This window comes from Botryllus schlosseri, chromosome 12 (genome assembly GCF_051294905.1).
Source record: "Botryllus schlosseri isolate E-star chromosome 12, Bs_hap1, whole genome shotgun sequence".
Classification (NCBI taxonomy): domain Eukaryota; kingdom Metazoa; phylum Chordata; class Ascidiacea; order Stolidobranchia; family Styelidae; genus Botryllus; species Botryllus schlosseri.
Window position 1 is genome coordinate 25589944 of NC_137247.1, and position 25473 is coordinate 25615416.

At 39.6% G+C, this 25473-nt stretch overlaps 1 protein-coding gene across 2 annotated transcripts in view; it reads right to left on the bottom strand.

The window, feature by feature from the left end:
* LOC145452811 (uncharacterized) overlaps positions 1-25473 on the bottom strand; it is a 116212-nt gene that overhangs the window by 85475 nt on the left and 5264 nt on the right. For both annotated transcript variants that reach the window (XM_080330951.1, XM_080330950.1), the window contains exons 2-7: positions 23987-24054; positions 18006-18075; positions 16691-16805; positions 15238-15429; positions 8315-8599; positions 7272-7391 (exon numbers count right to left, since the gene is read on the bottom strand). In XM_080330951.1, coding sequence (XP_080187077.1) covers positions 7272-7391; positions 8315-8599; positions 15238-15429; positions 16691-16805; positions 18006-18075; positions 23987-24026 — 822 coding nt within the window. In that variant the 5' untranslated portion in view covers positions 24027-24054. The remainder of the gene's footprint in view (positions 1-7271; positions 7392-8314; positions 8600-15237; positions 15430-16690; positions 16806-18005; positions 18076-23986; positions 24055-25473) is intronic.

Consider the following 25473-nt stretch of genomic DNA (forward strand, 5'->3'; position numbering starts at 1 on the left):
CTTAGGATGGTGTGGAAACCTAACAATTTGATCTTTTGGTCCCTGCAATTTGAAAAGGGCGTTTTCTCGTACCCATTGCTCGACAGTTGCCATGCCTATGCCAAATCCGACACGCGAGACGGCCAGAACACTTGATTCGCTGAACTTGAAGTTTGTCTCGCATCACTTGCTACGATATTATTCTGGTGGGATATAAACGATTGAAATAACGGGGTATGACTTGCACAATGCAGATGTACACGTAATGGGCTCATATATATGATACGACAAAGCCACAGCTTTACCTATGACCTAACATTGCGAAAGTCAAACAAAATATATGATTATATCACCAATTCCCCATGTGCGGATTGGTCGTTTAAGATTTCGTTAGTAGAAAATAAAAAGACAATCAATTAATTGACCGTGTCAAGGGAAATATGAGGAATGTAGAATACCGGTCGAAGATTTGTATATGCATATTTGAAGTATACGATAATAATGATCAAATGCAAATATGTACCCACATATACAGTATATTTAATCAATCTTATTAAATCTTCATGACTGAGGGTGTAACCTGTATGACATCACATCAAATACCTTGATTAAAAATGTAAATTTAATTTCAAATCATAATGGTAGCCACATGCTTTTTGAATGCGTTATGTTCCCATCGCAGTAATTGAACCACAGCACATTTGCGGATATGCTTCCTTGCGAATTCCCAATGTACCACTAACGCCATTCCAGTATCAGCATAATCTGATATTCAGATTAACCGGATTTACCAACTTCGTCAACGTGCCAAACGCTAATCTTCTGCCACACTATGAGTGGGTTTTTATCTATGACATTGTAAAACACATCTCGCCTCGCAGACACAGTCGGACGATAGTCCGGGTTCACGCTTTTTCGCGGCATCGGGGTCGCCATCTATTCATGTCAATTATCATGCAAGATAACAGGAGTGATTGCATTGTGGTATGAAACTATCTACGATGGTAAAAGATTCATTTCTACGGCACGCTTACTATGGATAAACATTGGTGTGCGTCCGGCGAATTCAATATGAATTTGGAGCGGGAATCGGATTAGTGCACGACCAATCCATTTTGGAATATTTGCGATTAGGATTGAAGGATGAGCATACTATTTGCATGTCGACTATACCGGCCAATTTCTCAACGTGAAAAAATTAAGTCAGGCCCGTGTCGTTGCACGACAAAACCTTGTATCGGTAGGTAACCCATCCGCAGTATATGTTAATGAATATTTAACTAAGGGGATGAGTGTTACATAATACGTATGCTGTAATTAATAAACGAAAATGGTGATATATTGTCCAAAGCTTTGGGCCTATGGCATAGGGCAGTACTCGGTAACAAATCCGACAACTAAGGCGATTTTTTCCCATGTCGAAAGATGTCAAAATTTTGTCAAAATTGTAGCTTTAGGTCAAAAAATTGTCAAAATTGTTTCCAAAGTCATAACATTTTTGCAACCTGCATTTCGTTTGTATCGTAGATATTTGCACTGTCGGTGAACTTATCATTTGAAATTTTACAGCTGGTATAGCCTACTATTATATAGGCATACCGTTGTCTGCCCATTGTGAATCATAAACGGCAAAATGAAACAAATAAGTTGAAATGGTATCATGCTCATCGCACCGCAATATCCTAACCGAAGCAAGACTGCGTGGGCATTGGTTCAGATATCAAGAAGCGCATAGTGAAAAATTGTGATGTAAACAGCATTGTCAGAATGAAGCAACACGGTGTGTCATCAGTAGTGTACGCACGACTTCAGGGTTGCTAGCCGACAACTGCTGCTGTTGAGCGTTCTTTCTCCATTCTTCACAGGCTACTTGGCAAGGACAAATACTTTCCACCCGAGAAAGTAGGAAAGTATCTTTCGTTGTACCACAACAAATTCAAATTATTTCTACCATAATGCGTGATATAACTACTGGAATTCTTCATAGGTCCCGATTTCGTAAAAATAAAAGTTTTTTCGATGTTAACATTTGTCAGTTTTCAAGTCAAAAAAGTTTTTTCAGGCCAAACTACGTCGTAAAAACGAGACAGTTTCAACTACAAATGAAGATAAGTAGGACAATTCTAACGCTTTGTGCGAAAATACCTGATTTACATACATGAAGGAGAATTTTCGTCAAAACTTAGTTTTTTTAAAGTACCAAAAAAATCAAAATTTTGAACTCGTACACTAAAACTCGAATTTGAATATAATCTCTCAATTACTCGATTTTCCCAGGCCTAGTTAATACTAAAGCGTATGGGAGTGTGGCCATGTTTGACAACAATATAATTCGGTTGACTTCACACGCTAGAAGCATGGCAGAAATAGAACGACACGCCATATCAAATTCAAGTGCAAGATATCTTCGTCAGTTAGTGTGTTTACCGCGAAGCGATGTTATTGGACTAATGGCGATATTTCGCATACACTAAACACGATCTAATGCCTCTAAATTTCATGGTGTAAAGTAGTGATTTTCTGGCATTGCTCCATCTAAAATTGCCTTCGACACAATACAATCGTAGTAAAGCGATAGGCATTGTATGCCGGGAACGAAAAGGGTGAACTTGGCGAAAATTCCGGGGTCTATTTTTAAATGCGCTCCGCGTCGGCCCGTTTGATCTCGCCTGAGCGAACCTTTCATCAGATTACCGATGTCAAAACAGCTCATAAACGTCAATATCGTACCGCAAAACGGGTGGGTGAGGGGAGAAATGAAAATATATGTTCAAAACGATCCGTTAATCTTGGTACTTTCAAAAGGCATCTGTCTGATTTAATACTTTGTTTTCAATTGATATATTGTTCTGCGGGATTTTCTTCGTAATATCGGAAAGGGTAACTTCCGTGCAGCGTTATCCACTTTATGATACCGCGTGCAGAGTTAGACGACTTTTAAATTTTTAGCTTTTCCAAATTAAATTATAATCATAACTATAGCTACACAGTTATTTTCTAAATTGGATTCTAATTAGCATTACTAAATTCTCAAAGTACAGAAACACAAATCAAGTTCATTCTCATTGAGCATGGCAGATACCTGTACGACTATATATACGTACACCAAGACTAGTTCATTTCGCAATAGCCTACACTTCTCCTGTAGCATTAGATTAGAATTACAATGAGAGCGTGGAAACATTTCACAAATTCGATTAGAATTAAATTATCGGAATTTTGCTCCAATTAGTCTAACTATACTACTAGAATTATTTAGATGTCCAAGCCTGATCAAGTGAAATATTCACATGAAGTCTTTTTCGGCAAAATTTAAAACAACGCAGAAGTATTACGCTGTTGTAGGTTGTGCCCTTCAAGTCTGCGTATGCTGCGTTTAGCGTAAAGCCAAGATGAATAGACTCAGTCAATAGGAAATCCCATTGATGGGCGAACAAAATACTATTATATGATGGGATTATAGTTCGAAACAACGGCACTCGAGTTTTGCGTATATCGTGGATAAATCACGGGATTCGAAGGCTGCTATAATTACAGGTCAATTCGCACTGTGATACATAGTACTGAGGATGCTGTCAGTCGCACCAAAGCGCTATGAGAAATCATTTGAAATCATCACTTTAACGTGGACGTCACTCGTTGAGTCAATGCCGGCGATAGAATACGCCAAACGCGTAAAACTTGGTACCATAGTTAAGAACTGAAAATAGTGTCACTCAACAAATAGGACAAAGAGTCGTGTGATTTTCGAACCGGTTATTTTAATTTGATAGTTAGTGCGAGCAATATTTTGCAAACGCTTGAAGAAGTTCAAAACGCCGGATGTTCGGGCATCGAATTAGATTCGACGAGGTCAATCCGTAAACCTGTTTCAACGCGTAACGTTTTACATATGAATGGAAACCGCGTAAGGAAATACTCAATCTCGAAGACAATGGCATAGTATATAATTTATTTTAATATTGAGTAAGCCGTTTCGTATTTGACTTCCATACATACGTAACGTCTGTAGCACACCTAGTGCAACTCTCTACTGACACAGGTGTGTTCCTGCAGATCGCCACCGGTATTTCTACAACAAATCTAACATTCCAGTGTTATCAATCGGGTTCGGCACAATAATTCGAGTACACGAATCTGAAACGGGTAATAATTCTATAATACTTCGAGTAGTGTGGTGGAGATAAATTTTCAAGTTCTGAAATAATACACTCCTTTCCAGTAAGAGTCAATTCTGCAGAGAGAAATATAGTGTCGATACTATTTCCCATCATGATCAATTCAGTTCAGTTTGAGAATTTTCATCAATTCAAAACACCACACGACTGTGACACAATGGAGAGAACGGAGGGTGTCGAAACGACTTGGAGTAGTCTTTGAAATCTGACACCCACCCGGTTCTAGGCGATGTAAAGAGGAGGCACTGAATGAATGTAAAAGATGAAAATGAAAAAGACAAAAGATGTATGGCGTAAGGTTGTAAACCTCAGTCGTATCGCGGCATACGTTATGTGTAGTACATCGTTACGCACGTTAGTTGAAATGACATTTCCGTCCTAATCAAGTCACGTTATTGTCACAAAGTGCAATGAAATAGGTACGGTCGTAAAAATATCAAATGTAGTCAACTGTGGTGTAGAACTGGCGTAATATTCTTTGCAGTTGCACAAAGGGTGCATGTGTGAGCTTTCCACCAGTTTTGAGAACAAGTCACTACAATCTTCTAGCCACAAGTCAACTCGAGTCATTGCACATTAGGGCTGTTCAAAAATAACCTTTTTTCCTTAATCTTGCGGGCTACTTGATTAAATCGTTAGGTTGCCTTAAAAAACGACGCACACCAAATTTGAATTCATTCCAACCAATATTCGCGGTTTACGTAGAGTTTGAAAATTTTGAATTTGCCCAGAAACGCAAAAAATTTTTTTTTTCAAATTTTCCTGCCAACCCCATGAAATTGTTGGGCTGTCTTCAAAGACTATGCAAAACAAATTTTACTCAATTCCAAGCCGTAGAAGCGGAGTTATTCCAGTTTTTCGATGAAAATTCTTGGATTATCCCCCGATCAAAGCAGAGGATAGGATGCGAAACATCAACGTTCAAACAAATTGATATGATGCAATACACTACTAATCAATACATACAATTTAGGCCTGCTCCAATTGCGCGTAATATAGACGTTTAAACTATATTCAATCGATTTCAATTTTAAATCATTCACGAGAGTTGGTTAAGGTGAGCACTGTGAGCAGTCTATAGAACAGAGACATATTCCTACTCGATTACTTTACTTATAGTTTACGACAACGTAAGTTGTAAAGTCTGATCACTTTTTTGTGATCACAATTTATTTGCGTCATAACAATGGAGACTTAGTAAAACGCACAGTATTGAATCCAACAATCCGAATATTATACAAGATACAGAGTTTTATTCGACGCCGATTACTTGATGACATGAGATCGACTCGTCAATTTTGCTCAGAGTCACGAGTCAATCGACAATTTTGAAACGTTGAGCCAAGTCATTTTTGCAAAGTGGATCGAGTAACGTCAAGTCTTATGAAAATGTTGACTCGAGTCATCCCAACACTGCTTTCCGCGTCATTCATACTGTTCTGACGCCATAATGACCGATACTCGAATATTCGACAAGAAAAACTCGATTTCGATCGAGCCACAAAGGTACTCGATTGTTTCCAGCCCTGATCGCATCCACTGAAAGACCCTTTTAGACAGTTCCTTAATGGAACGTTTATTATGTGTAGTGTCCTGGACTTGTGTATAATTTGCGAGCCCGTAAATGCGTTTCGCGACCCCACTCAAAGCCTTGGTCTACTTCATATGCTGGCCTTCGTCACATCGTACTTAGAGAATATAGTGTAAAATTACACGTTATGTAGAACACAGGACATCTGCAACAATGAGTATTTAAGATCACTACACCTAACAGGACGTGTAGCGAGGCAGCGTAGTGGTATAACCACAGCTCGTTTGTGTGGGTTCGAGTCCGACCGTGGTCGATTCCAGAATTCCTACCCAAAATGTTGGAGGTATATCCAGGCTTCTCCTCGCCATCTCATTCGCGTAAGCCGTGTCTTACAAAAAGCCTAGAACTGGGACGTGCTTCAAAGTCGGCATATACGGAATCAAAAATAAGGAATATCGACCTAGTGTAAATGACAATTGTAGCCGACAAACACCATGAATACCACAAACAACAACAACCTAACAGAACACCCATATTGTTCGTCTCGCTCACAGCATACTCAGAGAATTGACCAGCGGAAGGTTACCACAACACCAGCCTACAGCTGAGCGGCCAGTGAGTAAAATTACATTGACCCTTTGGGCAGTATTTCCTCCATAACAGCCGTAATGATATCAAATGATATCGGAAACGCATGATTACTTTCCGCAATGCGTGACAGCTAACAAAGCTAGAGCTATGTCTGTCCCTGCCTGGCTTGCATTATGATGTTTCGCGAAATATTCCATAATATTGGCTACTAACATAATAGGCTTCTCAAACCCAAGTACTTTCGTCGTAAGACACAGCATGAGTTTCAACTAAACATGTGCGATAATAAAATAGAAAAATATAATAAAACTAAATTGCTAGTTTCTATACCAATCCCAATTGTACAACCTGTATCAAGGTAACGTTGTATTGTAATGTCACTTATGTATAAATTAGGTTGTAAAGTCTTTAACAGATAATGGATATATAGCGATAATTTTGTCATTCTGCAAACTTTTATTCGAAGAGCTTCTTGGAGGTACAGAACTTCAATATACAATTAAATAGTATATTCATATTGAAATGAGCCCGAATATTTTCGGCTGACACTCGTCAGGGGTAATCGTCAGCAACTAGTAGAGAATTGGAAAGAACATTGTATATCAACAATCGTATCACAAAATATGACGTCACCAGCATGAAATTCGAAATTCGAAATGATGAAATTCGAAATTTCATGCTGGTGACGTCATATTTTGTGATACGATTGTTGATATACAATGTTCTTTCCAATTCTCTACTAGTTGCTGACGATTACCCCTGACGAGTGTCAGCCGAAAATATTCGGGTTCATTTCAATATGAATATACTATTTAAACTTTTATTCCGTGAATGGGCCACTTTGGCGTCTGTAACTACGGTTAGACATAACGGCGCCCTCTAACGATTCTATAATTTAAGCTAGACCACAGAACTCCAGATTGTAAGTATATAGTAGCCTACCTAGCACTAACGCAACTTATGTACTACCTATGCGCGCCTCTAGCGCCTACCTGTAGTGCTGGCGAGAGTCTTTGAAAGACAGGCAGCTTTGTAGCGATTTCCGGTGGCGGCGCTGGGTTTCGATTATGATGAAAAGTGCTCATTGAGTGAACGGTCGCCTTTGCTGGCACCTGGCGAATAAGATAGGTCGTTATTACAAGAGCTGGGCAAAATCCAGTACCTGAATGATTCGATTCTGAAACTAGTAATAGGCTTCGAGTTCAGTCGAGCATTAGACCACACATTATGTCACATTATGTCACAACAGTATGAATGATGTGGACCGTCCAAATATGTACCTTTTACGCGACCACAAAGATTATAAGGCGAGTACTACATCACATTTAAAATAATTTGGTAATTTTTGACCATCCTCGTTCATTGCACTTTGTGACAATGCTGTGGGTTGAGCATGACTTGACAAAACGTCATTTTCACAAACGTACGTAGCTTTGTACTACATGTTTCGTATGCTACAATAAGACACATAGATGTTTGCATTCCACGCGGCACATTAGTATCGAAACTATAATTATATTTGATAAATCAACTCTGAGTGACAATGAGCGTATAACATCACTGCCCGAACAAATCATGTGATCTGTATTTCCGACTGGATGCTCCCTACTTGGTGTGTGCCTAACTGCGGACATCACAATCAATCTATATATATACACAAGGGCTGTTCAAAAATTATTTTTCTCCTCATTCACACCAAAATTAATTTGCATCGCTTTATTAGGCAATCTAACAATTCTATCGAGTATTAGCCGTAAAAGTTGAAAAAGGGGCATTTTTGAACAGTCATATATCATACATCGATGTCGCCTTCCGCCACATGCCACCTCATTTCGTCGCTTGCCTTTCATATGCTCTGCTTTACTTTTCATTCAGTGTGCACGCCTCTTCTCTATTTCGCCTAGGCCAAGGTCTGATCACAAAGATTTATACTCAAGTCGTTTCGACACCTTCCTATCTTTTCGTTGTATCGCAGTTTCGTGGTGTTTTGAAATGATGAAAATGTTAATAAACTGATACTGTACGGCCAACTCACCAGCTTTCTAGGCACCGCGGGGCTGTACGGCACGTCAAATCCATCCGTTATACTCTGCTTGTCCCTGTGAAAAGATCGACCCGTGTGGCGCTCGGGAACTGCAAGCAGCGTTGGAGACGGCGGCGGTGAGACCGTTGTCGGAGGCGCCAAAGTGTCCGACGGGGCGAGGGTGAATATCCCTTCGTAAAAACGAAGATCGTCGTTCGGGAAACGGACTTGAATATTCCATATGTCGAGCTCCTCGTTGCTCAGTAATCCGTTTTCAAGTGCTTCCGCGTAGAGGTTCTAAACGGGTACGGTTGACGCAGTGAATGACGCAGGCTGGTAACACCTCAAAGGGCAAATGCACGACGTGCGGAATGCGCCAATGGTCAACCTTTCGTTAGAGTTGATAAATCACGATATGCCGACTCTATGCATGAGCACGATCAAGGGCGCCCGTTTGAGTTTTCTCAGTATCATATCATTTACATTCCGTTGCTGATGACCTGGATGGAGGCCAGTTTCATTCAAACATTCGTGGAGTATCAACGAGATAGCGTAGTGGTATGGAATGCGTTTCTATGTCGGTTGATCGTGGATTAAACCACTGGCCTGGTCAGGCTAAGGACTTGACTAAATGAATGGCATCCTGCGACAACAATGCTAGAAGAAATTTGTTATCATATTTCATCGAAATATCCCAAATAAGAACCAGTTTCTGTATTTGTAAGATTTTTGGAATCAGGTTGCAACCAGTACTCACACGGCCCAGAGTCACGAGTCAATTTTACTTTTATACTCTTGACTCTACTCAAATTGAGTCATTTTCAGTTCACTACCGAGTCAAGTCCAAGTCCCAAATCATAGTGCTGACACTCGAGTTCAAGTCCATATTGAAAAATTCACACTCAGTTGAGACCTTTCGGGAAATACGGACGAAAAGGTAGTAATTCGCATAGGCGAAAACGCAGAGTTACAGTACTCAAAGATTATAATGCAAATACATAGGGTGGCACTACTATATAACTTCTGACTCAAGAGGCACCCGGCCTTACGAAATCATTTGATGGATTCCAACCATCAAATGTTCACTTTCAAAGTATGTTTTAGCAGAAATAGATCTTCCACTTTCTTGTTTCTTCAGAGTACTGACTGGGCTCACTGCGCAGTTCAATACTTTTTTCTATGGAAACCGGAATGGTGATTTGGTAAAAGTGAACCAGATTCAAAGAATCCGCATTTAAAGTTAAATATCTTGTAATACTTACAGCCCATCAGCAGGGCCAACGCATTATTAAAACCAAAACAAAGGGAGCGTGTGGAAATACGTCAACATATATAACGTATATATTACAGCACCTATATCAGTTGTTTATTGGGTCAATTATTGTATATTTGCCAACTCCATAGTTTCCGATTAACGATGGTGCTAGATTAATGACCATTTACCGTAATATTATAAATATTGTATGTGCTTCATAATGAAGTATTCCACTACACCAGTGGTTCCTAACCTTTTTCGTCTCGTGACCCCCTTTGCTGATATTTGAGATAAAATTCCCCCCTATGCAAAAGTTGCCTGTGACTAAAAAATGTGCTTTTTAACGCGCAACCATTTGTTGACTGAGCAATTAATGGCCAAACATATTCAGATATGTCCGAACTATGGTGAATGCGGACCGCACTAAACTTTGGTAAAGTACAGTCAAATTTGACCTGTTTTTTACCGGTCGGGTAGCCGCTGACGAAAAATAAATCGCCAAGTCCGCTTGCTATGAACTTGAGTTGAATCGATGAATTTGGTATGTTTTTCACGTTAGCTCATATGTTGGCTTAAAAAGTTGAACAATTTCACAAGCGGCCTTGTGCTGAATTCGGCTCGACGTTTTCCTGCTTAGTAGCAATTTGGTCGAGAGGCTGTCGCGGACCCAACGAAATTGTCTCGTGAGCCTCACTTTATCAGGGGGTGTAATATCTACGGAAGGCATTTAAACATACACCTAGCTTGAAATCCGCCAAAGAAACATACGATTGTAAAGAAGAGACTCTTTGGGGTACAGAACTTTAAAATACATTTTAATAATATATTCATTGCAGAATTTATTAGAACCCGAAGCTTTTCGAGCTGACACTCTTCAAGGGCAATTCTCAGCAAATGGAGAATTTCAAAAACATGCATCTAGCTACATTGCATACAATCAATTATGACGTCATAGAAACAAGCATGAAATACAGGCAAACCGCGAGCGCAGCTAGTGGCCGATTTTTAGGTTGACTAAAAATTCCTTCTGCTGACACAAGCGCGGTCGGTGGATTTTAATACAAGTCAACCTAAAAATCGGCCACTAGCTGCGCTCGCGGTTTGCCTGTATTTCATGTTGTTTGTTTCTATGACGTCATAATTAGTTGTATGTAATGTAGCTAGATGCATGTTTTTGAAATTCTCCATTTGCTGACGATTGCCCTTGAAGAGTGCCAGCTCGAAAAGCTTCGGGTTTTAATAAATTCTGCAATGAATATATTATTAAAATGTAAACTGTGAAGAACTAATTTCTACTTAAAAATTCTATACCATAAAAATCCTAAAACCTAGGGAACCCAGTGTGTCTTCCGACACAATGCCAAAGCCAGATTCCCCTAAAAAAATTAATGCCAGATTCCCCCCTAAAAATTTCAAAATCCCCCCCCTCCCCGGTCAGGTATCATTATAGAACGATTTGACTGGCCAGGCCTATGGGACCAAAATGGAGTTTGACATTCCTGATCTACAGATTCAATGAACTCTAAAGTCAACTGAAATATCAGATATTTCGTGATGCAGGCCCGCATACTGTTCAGGAATACGAAATTTGTGATCAATCATGCTGATTTTCTAACGATTAGATTTAACTCGCGATGGATAACTGCAGACGATCACTATGAGACTTATCCGCTTGGCAGAGAAGCGATTACCGTTACAAACCATAACGATACTGAATTATAGCTTATTGTCAGTGTGTGTCAACATTTATTGATTACCTAAGCATACGGATCCAGTGTTAGCATATGGTCTTCCTTTCATTGAACCAGAAGCTTTTCGAGCTGCCATCAGCAAATAGCACGAGCTAGCATCGTATATTTTCTATATAAACTATTTAAAAGTTGACAAGTGTCGTTTAAGGCTAGTAATATGTGATAGCTATACTAAGAAGTCATTTTTTAACAAAATTGGGAGAAATTGGACGGAACAATTTACAGACATTTGTCAGTGAATCTAGCACACAGCAGAGTAGCATTTCTTTCGAAAGAAACCCACCAGTCACAATCAAGTTGGTGGTCTTAACAGAACTCGTCCTTGCAGAATTTTCAATAGAATCATGTGTAGCAGATGTAATATCAAACAAATAGCCGTAAGTGTCTCGCTATTTGAAGTTCCTCTTCGTTTTGAGTTGCATATTTTGGTTGTAATTATTTTGGGATTTTTGAAACTTCACCGCTCCGCAAAATTTGTTTCGAACTTTTACCTGTCCATAAGTTGAAAGGTTGGGGACCGCTACCATGCGTGCTACCACTGGCACCCTCCCCATTTCATACAGGCCCGGAAAATTGGTAGCATGCTAATATTAGAAATACATTTCTTTCGGTATGTGCGGCTTGGGTCGTACGATTGAAAATTCAGGTTTCGGGCTATATTCCCGAACGCTGTTATACGATAAGAACATCGTAACATCGGGAAAGCCACCGCAATGAATACGGCGACGAGAAGTTTGATATTATTTACTGTATTCGGACACCCACTCACATATCATTTCCAACTTGTATAACAGTAACCGTAACTGCAGGAGGTTTCTCAATTTGGATATTATAAGTTTGGTATGCTTCCGTGTGTATCAAGAGCGTTCAAATTTAGCCAGAATACATTCAACTTCTATAAACAGTGCTCGGCTGCACGGTCCCCAATGAGTTTTCTATGGTATATGGGCTATAGTCTCCTATAGAGTTAGAAAATGATGCAAAGCAATGATACATGGGTTTCAAACTCTAAACATAATTGGAGGTGAATCGGAACTATTATTACTACTATTCGTCTCCAATCAGCAAAACGTTGTCGTTACAAGTGTTGGTCTGTTCGATAGCAGTGTACTAGAAACCACGGTTTCACCTCAGAAAACCATTATAACCACGAAATATCCTAAACGTATTGTTCCACAATAACTAAACCAGCGCTCATCTTTTGTTTAACTCATGGAGTTATATAATTTAGTAGAAGAGATATCATATACAACTTTGAGGATCTTAGTTAAAACTTGATAAAACATTTTTAGAGTCTGAAAACCATTACAGCTGGTAGATGCTCTGAACTGCTTGTTGTACAACTAAACCAATACGAGCGTTCGATGTAACTTAAGGAGTTACACAACGTGGTATGAGAATTTTACTATATAATAGGGATGGTGTGAACCTCTGAAAGGTTCAGGTTCGTGTGAACGCAAACCTTTTTGAAAGGTTCTGTGTGAACACGAACGTGAACCTCATGACGTCATATTGCTAATTCCAACCCTACATTCCAGTGAGGTGATAGCCTATATTAATGTACACGATACCTAGCGACGACTCGGGACACTATGCTGAAGTACATATTGACGTTTTAAACGTCGGCAAATGTATTAACTGCCGGGGTAATCAATTGATATAATAATCCCATACAATCAACATCTTCTGTCGCTTTGCCTACAATTTGGACAAGGACTTGCAAGGGAATATAAGCTCACGCGGTAACGGTCTATGCCAAACCGGACAGTGCATTTGGCGTCTGAGTATAGTGACGTTGATGTTGAGCAGAGTGTAAAACGGCGGGTTTCAAGACTTTCTCCCGATATTACCGCATTAACAAGTTACATAGCAGTTGCCAACTCCTCAATCGCACGGATTTTGTTTTTATGATACAATAAACATATGAAGTCAAGATTGACCCCGTACACCTACTTGTTTTTTACATCAGACAACGATATCAATTTCATCGAATGATTTAAAAAGCATCATTCGCTGACAACATGTAGTGTATTTCACTTTTGATGCTGTGTCATTGCGGGTCAAGCTCACAGCAGAGAGTCACTAAATATTCCCAAACGGAAAGGTGGATATTTCGAGCAAACTTTTGTAACAGAGCAAGTAAAATTTTTGAGATTGTCAAGGTGCAAGCTCGTTTATTATTGATTATTTCATGCTGCCAGCGCCATGCATAGAGTGGCCCGCAGTTGAAATGCAATAAATTTCAATCAAAGACGTTATAATGAAGTGAAAATTGTAATATATGAAAAAGGTTCACATTGCAGAACCTTCCGAGGTTCGTTTGTGAACGTGAACCTCTAAATATCTGAGGTTCACACACAGAACGCGAACGTGAACCTCACGTTCACACCATCCCTACTATATAACCCATGGAAACATGGTCAAAACTTGGCATTATAACCACAATATCTCATAGAAGGCTTGTTGCGCAGCTAAACCAATGCGCTCGTTTGGTACAACTTATGGAAGTAGGTATACTGCACATCTATACAACTCGGTAAAATATTGGTCATACTAACGGGTCACAAAAAAGTCCTTAAACATTTCGTATAGGAATGGAAATTCCCATGACCTGAGATATAATGTGTAATCTGGTCTATAGATCGAGATGATGAAATCGCAACACAATATTTTGAGTAAATTGTTACGATGAGACAAGATCAACAACCGCAACATTCCACGCGATTTTTCGCGCGCGTCTACAGTGTATCTTACCAGGATAATTTGACAATGCCAAGAAAACACTGCACAGACTGATACGCTGCAGTCGAGACAAAAGCAACTTCTTAATGCGCTTATTGCAACAAATCCCGTATCATTCTAATGCCACACATTCAATCATTCGTCTTATCCATTTGTAGATCTCGTATTGCGTCAACAGGAGAGGTTGATAACACGCTGGGAGGTCTGAGGTATCTACACCGTCCGAGAATCGTGAAAAATGAGGAATGTGTCTTTGTTTGGGGAGACTAGTTCAACTGTACGACATGCTGTCTCGCGTCAGTTTTCCTATGAAATGACTACCGTCGACGAACAGTGACTATTTAAGGATCATGGGATTTGTCGGGGTTACATCCAGGAGCAAACGCATGACGCTAGTGAGATAAGTTAATCACCACTGATATTTCAGCTGTTTTACAGCTTCGATTCCAGATATTCCAGTCAAATTCCGGATATCCTAAATGGTTATTACAGAAGTGCAACGCACCCAAAACAAGGTGTTATCTGCTTGCGTCATCAATACCGCATCCACGTAACACAATATCGGGCTCATATGATCAGTAACATACTTTTTGACATAAATTCAACTTGTTACGTACGTCTTAATGCCTCATTGTCACTACAAAAGTATACAATGATGCATGGTAATAATGAAGCATCGACGGCATGCACGAATACAAATACCATGGTTCCTTCTATGATGGTTATTTTTTCACATTAGTTCAAGAAAAGGGACAGAAGTCTGATGTATTTACAATACCTACAAAGCCTATATGCGCGTTACTATGGATATTACTAGATAGCCGGGTTTCTCTGATGAAGTGGGGAGTATATACTTCTTACGTGCTTACGCGCAGAATTGGTACTATGATTATTTGAATATCGTTACCCCGAGGTGAGTCGCGGGACGCACACTATTTCTCCATTCGAAAATATATTTCAGGCATCGCGGAGTCGCATGGCAAACGGCCATATATCTGTGACTTCATTGTACTGCTGGATTTTACCAGCCTTGCTCAGTAAACAAATACTTCTAGCACCCATGCTGGTAGCGTGAACTTCCGCCACTTACTCTATTGGAATGGTACTTTATGTTTACTAACCTAGCAGACATTTAAGCTGATCTGCAAGTGTTCGGCTCTTATCCGTTCTAACACTTATATACTCACGAAAAAAAGTGAATCGCGCTTCGAAGTCGCCTTGTCTTTCCGCTTAAGAGCCTCGCTTTTGTCCGGCTGGCCGGCGGGCACGTTCGGAGCGGAACTGGTCGATCTTCTAGCGAATATCCTCTTCACGGACGATCGACGCTTTGACATTGGCGTCTGATCCCCGGCATTCGTTTCATTCGCCCACGAATTTGCCTGAAACGTGAATGTGACAAACAATGGTTCGAGTACTCGAATCCGAATCTAGTAATAATTGTAATGACTTTAGTCGAGTTGTGAGAGATGATTTTTTCGTTCTGAAATCATACGCCACTTTACACTAGAGCTGTAATGCAATTTTTCGTTGACTCGACTAGAATCGAGTCATCTTCTTTAAAATTGCAACTGGTTGTCATTGCGCATGACTCCACCAAGTCACATGATTCGAGACATCTACGTGACCTGACGCGAGTCTCGTGCATCACAACCGATACTTGAAAACCCGACCCAGAAACTGTGTTTTATCCAGAGGTGGTCAAAGTAGCCACCGTCGCTACTCAAGTAGAAGTAGAAGTAACGTTGGAATTTCTACTCAAGTAGAAGTAGGACTGGTGGTTCACAAGTAAGTAAGTAGGTATTCTATGCTTATTTTCGCCTACAAAACTGAAAATTGTCAAGTAGAAGTAGAAGTAGTCTAAAATCATAACTACTTAAAAAGTAGTGTAAGTAGTCAAAATATACTTCAAGTACTTCAAAAAGTAGAAGTACTTCGTTACTGACCACCTCTAGTTTTATCTGCTTGAATAAGCCGCGTGGGAGAAATGAGTAGATTATGAATGTGAGACCTCCAATATCACCCAAGAGTTTAAAAAAGTGAGTTGAACGTGACTTAAACTCGATGACGAACAGTGATACTATGACTTGGACTCGTACTCGAGAACCGGCGCTATGACTCGGACTCGACCGATTGTTAACTGGCGTAGACTCGGACTTGACTCGGAGGTGAGTTGAAAATGACTCGACCTGATTCGAGTCAAAACTATAAAAGTAAGACTGTTTTGCCACTTGGTTACAAGCCTGCTTTCCACTAAGAATTAAGCAACGAGAATTCCAGTTTACTTTGGAAGTCTTGAAATCTCGATTGGTGGTATCGCAGCATACGAAACATATAGCAGAAAGCTACGTACGTTAGTGGAAACGACATATCTGTGAAGTCGGGATCAACTCACAGCATTGTCACAAAGTGCAATGAAATGGGTATGGTCGGAATAATACCAGATTATCTTTAATGTGACGTGACGCTATGGTTATTTTCTTTATGGTTGCATAAAAGGTACATATTAGAACTCGCTACGCCATTCATACTATTGAGACGTCGTACTGAGTGATACGCGATTCGAGGCCTAATACTGGCTTCAGAATCTCATCACACAGTTACTTGATTTTGCCCAGGCTATAGTCGCAGCAAACTTCTTACGCTTCGTTTGCGATGGATTCCTATCGTCGAATGGGAAAAGCTCTTCTTGGTGCCTAGGTCTTCGTTCCAGACGTGCTCCGAGTCGTTGCAGTCCGTACTCTCGAAGCTGTTGGAACTAGAATGAGAGACATGTCGATTGAGTGACGAACATTTCTCGCTACAGTGAATTAGCGGATGTTAAAAGCTTTCGCTTTCAGAATTCACCCCGAATGTCGTAGTCACGTATGACGCTTCGTAGATGAATCAGAGTCAGTGACGTAGCAGCCACTTGGCACTTACCTGCGCCATGGGCGGCAGGCTGCTGGGGGCGGCAAAATGTGAGGTGATGACTTTTTTTAGTCAACACTACAGAAGTACTGAAATAGGGGGGTAATACGGGAGTCAAGGCGAAGTGATGACCGTTTTTGTTAGTCAACACAACAAGATTTCCAGTAAATAGAATTGAAGAAATTGAAACCATTTCAAAATTTGGGCGACATTTTCATCGAAAGCCACGGGCGGCAGCATATGCTCCTATACGCCGCTGACCAGGGTTTGAGAAAATTGTGACTGCTGTAATCTGCAGAAGACTTGAACAGCTGGATAGTTCTATTTCACTAGTCAGACTAATTGGCGCGAAATGCCGGTGATGTAATTCTAATTTAATTTGTGAACTGTTTCTTTGCTCTAATTTTAATTATAATCTAATTTCTATTGCATCAGGATAACTGTGTAGTGCGAAACGATCCAAACTTGGTGTGCCGATATTTGCCGTCCTAATCTAATTTGGAAAATACTACGCATTTAGTTACAATACTACACAGTATTTTCCGAATTAGATTAGAATTTGAATCACTGAAAAACTTGGAAATATATAATTCTAATTCTAATTCAATTCTGTTATTTCTGTTTTGGGATCTCAGCAACTCGACCTGATTTCACCCGCTCATCGCCATGGGTCAGCACAACGATCGAGATTGTTTTAGTTATAGATTAATCGTGATGACCCTGCTTTTTACCCTTCAATGTTGTTGTGAGTTCTATATCAACAACATCCCAGAAGAGACTCATTGAATTGTCTTTGCTAATAAAATACAACAAAAAACGCAGCCTTAGCGCAGTCCTATAACGAATATAACACAAGTAATATCTTATATACTTCTGAGAAGCGTTAAACCTTTTCAAAAACAATGGAATCATTACAAATTGTACACAGCGTATAAAGGTCTATACAGGTGCGCAAGCACAATCTCTGCAATTGCAGCAGTATCGATGAATGACTGGAATAAGACCGAAAATCAAATGACCCCCTTTGTACCCAAGTTAGGTTACTCACTTGTCATCAACATAGCCGTCCCTCGCGTTGATCTTCTCTAGTTTATCGCGATTGTTGACGGAGAATGCACCTGTTTAAGAATTGAAATATGAGTCAATCGAAATAAGAACTTGTTAATGATTCGCACCGAGATTGTTTATAGCCGCGTGTATGTGACCTTAACGGATTTGATGCTGCGTGCAGTTGGATTTACGTTTAAACGGGTTCTGTATGAATTGACCAAACTCAACTGGCCAGGTTGATCCGGTGGAAAGAATTGGACATCTATGTAATTCTAGTTGCGAATTAGACCAATTAGAGCCACATGCCCAATATTAATTTGAATTTAGGCTGTACTCTCTCTATATGCTCTCATAAGCTAATTTCTGGTTTACCAGAAAATGTTACAGGAGAACTGTATAATGTGAAACGAGTCAACCTTGCTGCATAGACATTTTCCATTCTCATGCTTATAACAATGAACTCTGATTTGATATGAACAGAACTTCATTTTTGTTGTAATTCCTTCCAATTCGTAATTCAATTCGATTTCCAAGTTTTTCCGAAATCAGTAATTCTAATTCTAATCTAATTTGGAAAACAACTGTGTAGATATCATTATAACTTGGAGAGCCGAAAATTTCCTGCAGTTGTCCAATTCTGTCAGTTGAGCAATTTATATTGTAATCTGTGACAGTTTAACAATGTTCGTTATCAATAGGGTACGATTAGTTTCGTCACAAAGAAATTCGAAATCAATGGATATTCCTTCCGGGCAAACATAAATTGGATTGTTATGCGACAGCTACGTCCCCTACTACCTGGACTTGTTCACAGCAAGGCTTCCTAGACATGTACCGTGAGCATCACAAATGAAGGTGGTAATCATCTCGGGTATACCACGACGAATTGGTCATTTGAACCGCAAATTCCATTGGCCATGAATTTCAATGTCTATTTTCGGGCGGGATGTAAAGAAGCGCCTGTATGTTAATTTAACGCAAAACATTACATGCAGAGTCCGCTGATTTCGCTCGTTTCTTGGCTCGTAACTACTTGCGGTTATGTTCGATGCGTCGATGTGGTACTAATCCGAGGTTTGAGCTCTGGAAATGTTCACGGCGAGGAATACTATAAGCAGGTTTTATGGAGTTGATAATCACGAATCAATTCAAGCTTTAGCTATAAGGCCCGGTACATATGAAAATAGCTTTCAGTTCTAAAATTACAACTACATAAGAAGTATTACAACTACATAAGAAGTAGCCTATGTTCGTAGGATATCTTATCCAATTGAGAAATTTCAGTTATTGCTATTGAAACTTCAATGTAGGGCTATATAGGACCTGACAATGAACTGTAGTGTATACGAGTGATTCTCAACCGTTTAGCTTGGTGCCGGTAACAATTCAAATCAATTTTGCGTACTGAGAAACCTTGAATAATCAAAATTAACCCAAAATGCAATTACGACAAATGTGTGAGTGTCAAAAACAAATATTGGAAGCTTGAATTTGATGAGAAATTTGCTGCTGTCTGTTGGATATTAGACTGGTCACGGCATTTCTATTGAATTTTCTTCCAGGCGAGTCCTGTTATTTTGAAAGGACTGCAACTTTGCCGTTTACCAGCCTCTATTATACTGACAACCCTCGTTGAATTGTACTGTTTCACGTGTAACGAATCCTGTTTATAAAGACTTCGTCTATTCCACATGTGGGTGGGCTAAAGAGAATTTGGTATGGTACTTACAGCGTTGTATCGTACGGCAAGTTCAAAGTGGACTACGAACTGTATATTACGAAGACACATGTGTTCCTCATTTCTAAATCAATTTAAAATATGATGTTCAATTTCGCTGTTTCGTGGACAAGCGTCTAACTTCTTGCATTTTGTATAATTGAGATGTAAAATTGTAAGATATTTGTCGGACTGGTTCAGATGTTGATAAAGACCAGCGGTTGAAAAGCACTGGTCTATACCATAGTCACAAGTTACATTTTCGTTATGTAAACAAATACACCGCATACATTGTCTGGCAGTATATCCCGCCGTTGGTTTGATCGCAAGAATTGATGAAGACTTAATTAACTTGGAAATTGAAAACGTGACCGCTCAGTTCACCGTGCGTAAAAACAGCGAACCCGTCATTATCCGTGTTTTGTTTGAACAGCCTCCAAACGTGAAGGCGCAGGCGTGCCATCTCATCTCAGAGCGATGATACAGTAAGATAACACAAACAACTATTGCGCTGCGCCAGACTTGGACATAGTTCCAGTTGTCTGATAATGCTAATTAGAGCTGAATGTCGGTAATCTAATTCTAATCTAATGTGTGAAATGTTTCTTTGCTCTCATTTTAATTCTAATCTAATTTGAGAAGTGTTTCCACTTTCTAATTTGACTTCTAATCCAATGTCTGGTTTTCCTGAAAATGCAACAGGAAAACAGTATAGTACGAAACGAGCCAAGCATGCTGCACAGGCATTTGTCATTCCCATGCTTTTGGGAATAAACTTGAGATTTTTTGAGATTTCATACGAACTGAACTTGATTCATTTTCCTAGTTTTCTCGGATTCATTAATTCTAATTCCAATCGAATTTGGGAAATGCTGTCTATTTATAATTCTAATTCTAATCGAATTTGAAAGAGCGTTAAATTTTCTAGTAGTCCGACTCTGAGCTGGGGTGCGTAACACTGCACCGTTTGCATATCCACAGACGCAGACAGTTTGCGGTCTTCGACATTATATCTGATATTGACGGGACAAAAGTCGCAAGCAATAGCTATATGTCGTCATTGCATACTCATGGGTCGTTAGAAACGGAAGTACTTCTGTTTTTTCGGACTACCAAAGTAAGCTTTGCCCACTTGCGCTTCTTACCCTGGTGTAAATATTTACTGACTACTATACCACTCCTAGGTAACAGTTTTTTCATGGAACACTACCTACATTTCACACTTTCTAGTTTGAAAGTAGCAACTCATTTTAAGATGATTTTCCATCACATTTTATAAGTTAAATTGGCATGAGATGCGTGAAATAACCCCTGTATCATGGTAAATGAACGTATTTTCGAAGATAGCACTGTCAATAGTCATGTTAGGTTAGTCGCGAAGATACGTCTGTGCTAATGGTAAAGTATTCATTTTAAATATTCGATTTCGGGTTCTAATCATGTCAATATTTTTCGGAGTAAGTGATTTGATACGTGGTAATGTGCGAAGTGGCTGCGGATTACATGGTAGGTACTCCTATCGACAAAGGTGTTGTATGGTGGTATTGTGGCGCATAACGGTAATATCATGGTACAAAATTCGTGTTCAACAGACGGTAACTGGTTCATTTCATTGTAGTAAAAGTAGCTGTTGATTGTAGCAGTGTGGATTACAATTATTGCTGTAATTGTAAGGCTCGGCTGAGAAGAGTATAAAGTCATATAAAGTCCACACTGGGACAGCTACATAATTCTAGTTGCCTAATTACACTAATTAGAGCTAAATGCCGGTAACCTAAGTCTAATAAAATGTGTCAATGCTCTGATTTTATTTCTAGTCTAATTTCTGGTTTCCCTAAAAATGCTACAGGAAAACTGTGCTGTAGGAAAGGAAACGAGCCATGCTAGGTGTGCCAAGGTTTTTTTTTTTTGCTATTCTTGTGGTTGTGAGAAAGAACCCTGATTTGGTATGAACTGAACTATATCTTTGTTCCATTTCTTTCTAATTTCAGAATTCAATTCGATTTCACGAATTCAGTAATTCTAATTTAAATCTAATTTGTAAAAAACTGTGTAGCTATAATTGAAATTCTAAATCTAATTTGGAAAAGTTGAACATTTGCTAGTTGTTCAACCGTGCTGTGGTCGTAGCAATAATTTTGATCATTTACTTTATGGAGATAGTGGCGGGATAGCGCAGTGGTTTAATCTACAGCTGCAACACCAATGGGTTGCGGGTTCGACACCGACCGAGGTCGACTCCAGAATTCCTACCTAAGTGTTGGAGGTGTATCTAGGCTCCTCCTCGCCAATCATCCTTGTAAGCAGTGTCTTATAAAAGCCTAGAAGTGGGACGTGCTACAAGTCGGCAGTCACGGAATATACATGAAGAAAATTGACCTGGTGTAAATGACCATAGTAGTCGAAAAACACCATGAATACCAGAACAACAACAACAACAACAACCTTATGCAGGTGAAATTAGGTCGCTTCAACAAGGTCCAGTTAGATGACGTTAAAAACGACATGCCTCGCTAGACCCGTGTGAACTGATCCTCATGCTTTTTATAAGCACCGTCAAGATATGATACTTCCAAAAGCACAGGCCTACCGTATATACATGAACGGGTGTATACTGTATACTGTATATATAATTTTCTGCGGTTCGAATGACGACTGAAGATAAAATATGGGTTATAAAGCAAATAGGGTGGTGACTTAGCAGCAGATTCACTACTATTACGTTAGAATTATTATAATTATTATCATTGCTAGCAGCTGAGCCGTCTTGGTAACACCACCCATTTGTGGTGCATAGTCGAATGATTTCGATAAAGATATCCCAGTAACATATTACGTGTATCCGAATCGCATGTTGTGAGCAACCATTATAAACAAGCCTGTTTTTCGGTTGACCTTGAGAAAGCCAGCACGGATTAGAAATCAGAGGTCGAATGAGATTAGAAGCCCATCGGTCAAAGCCAATCACTGACATTTGCCAGACAATTCGCATCGACATGCGATTCGCCACTCAAAAGATTTGGTGTTCTAAGCTTAAATGATGTGTGGACGCTAGAAATAGCCTAGTTCATATATTAGTTCCATTAGTGTCACCGGGAATTTACCGACTTCTACACTTCCCAATCGCAAGCGCATAGGTACATCATACGCGATCCTTGCAACTAAGAGTTATCAATTAGAATTATAGTTTCTATTGCATTTTCCACTGTGGATGCCTTCAAATCTCGTATTATCGGTCATATCTCAGTACACGAAACTTGTACCGGTGGTACAAAGCTTAGTGTTAATAGCATATCTGTGAGGTTCTTAAAATCTCACAGCATTGTCACAGAGTCAGGCTTGGTCGAAAATGTACCAAATTATTTTTAATGTCATGTACAACTGACATTAAATTCTCTGCGGTTGCATGTAGGGTATATAGATTTGAACTGTCACCAATCAAGTCAAAGTCAAATAGTAGATTCAGATTCAGGGCCTCGATTTTGACCAGTTCTACCAAATATTAAATGCTCAGAATGAATTATAAAGAACGCATCACTCTATCGTAGTGCGGAGCATGGACCGGAGCCGGATTGGATATCCGTTCGGATTTTTTCAATTTTGGCCGGACCGGATCGGAGCCAGATCGGTACTTTTTTGATAAGGCCACCATATTTATGGATATGCATGACGTTTGTAACTAAATAACTACCAACCAACCACACCCAAGTAACCGCCAAGCCAGTGCGAAAAGAAACGAGCCAGAGAATTTGTCGATCCGATCCGCACTAGTCTATCTATGTATGATGGTCGAAAAAACCAAATAATATTTACTGTGATGCATAACTTGAATTAGATTCTTATGTGGTCGTATAAAGGTACATATTTGAAATCTCCGCATCCTTTTTGCTGCTGTGAAGTCTGCTGTGATACTCGAATACTCGATTGAGAATCGAATCACTCAGGAACTCGATTTTCCTCAGCACCACATTCGTCATTAGCTAATATTTGAAATTCCGTATCGTGTTGCACTGATATAGCGATACGTGTGAAGTTATTGGGATTACCAATGTCAACAACCGCGACTTCTCAATCATTCTACCGAACCGAGCGCAGCGCGAGTAACTATACACTATCGGCGTTAGCCAATGTATTAAATAAATCTCAGGTTACATTGTTTCCCACAGTACATCAACGATGCATGGGAAAGAATTAAAACAACTTCTACAACTGTCTTGACCCTACGTCACCTCGCTCTGACAACAACACAAGAATCAACTTACGCAGATTCGCCCAGCTCCCCGACTTCATCCGCTTATTCATGATGGCAGTTGTGTGTTGAAGCTAGACGCTGTAATACACAAAAGAGAATGAGCCAGGTTACTGGTTCGGCAACCATTAGCACAGAAGGCTTCATGTAGCTACTCGACCGGTTCATACAACAACATATATATTTCGTTAATTATGGAATCAATCGTTTTGATGAACTATTTTAGTTCAAAATATACAATTGAATAGTATATTCATATCGAAATAATCCTGAATATTTTCGGCTGACACTCGTCAGGGGTAATAGTCAGCAACCAGTAGAGAATTGGAAAGAACATTGTATACCAACAATAGTATCGCAAAATATGACGTCACCAGCATGAAATTTCGAATGAGAGAGCGTTCAATGTACTATTTTCAGGTGGTAAACGAACTCCTTTTGTTGACAGAGTTTGGGTTGGTGTATTTCGATAAAAGTATATCGAGTAGTATATCGAGTAGTGCAGCCGATACCTATAATACCGATAACTAACACTAACACCTCTGATATTCATAATGGTCAAGTCGCAACATATGGAATAGCACGGTGGTTCTCAACCTTTTTGTCTTCGCGGACCCCTTTTGTACCGTGACAGACCTCCGCGGACCCCTCGAGTTTCAGTTAAAATTAAGCTCAATTGTCGTGCAGCCGTCATCTGTCTTGTTCAAATATCAACTCAAGGCTAGTGATAAAAAGTAACAAAATGACCGTTCTTGAAAATAATATCATACTACATGTAGAAATATGGATAGACTTTTATTATTTCGAAGGGACTTCTGCAGCTGTATTTCTTATTTCTTGAAAATTCACTCCTTCAATTTGATATGAATGAGCGCCGAAAATCCATTTCCACAAAGGTATTTGGCGGCGAATGTAACATTAACGCCTGCTTTCGGCGACACCTTTGAGCACGATCGCAATATATATGGCAACAAAATTGAGAAACAGATTTTTCAATGAAGTTGTCAATTTCAGACTATAGTCATTTCTAAATACCAGCTCATCTTCAAGATAATTATTCTGCAATAGTGGTCATGCATATCACAAATGGATTTCGTGATGAGGTTTTAATCCCTTTTTTGAGACAGGCTAGAAAAAACTATTGTTAACAAAACTCAACAAAGCATCTTTAAACAGCAATATGTTTGTATCAGTAGGCTAGTGGCAATCTGGCAATTAAAATGAGTTTACACCAGGGGTGTCAGACATACGGTCCACCAGACGATTCTATCCGGCCCGCGAAGCTATTCCCAATTGAAAAATGCTAGTATTATCCAGCACATTAATCACGAATGTTGATTTGTTTTGAAGAAAATACTTCAATTAAATATTCCGTAAGACAGCAAATGTCGATTACGTCCGTAGGCCACATTATTATCACCTGACTACGGTGTTTTATTTTCACACTTGTTACCACTATGGGAACAAATCGGTTACATTTACACCAAATGTCGAAAAGGC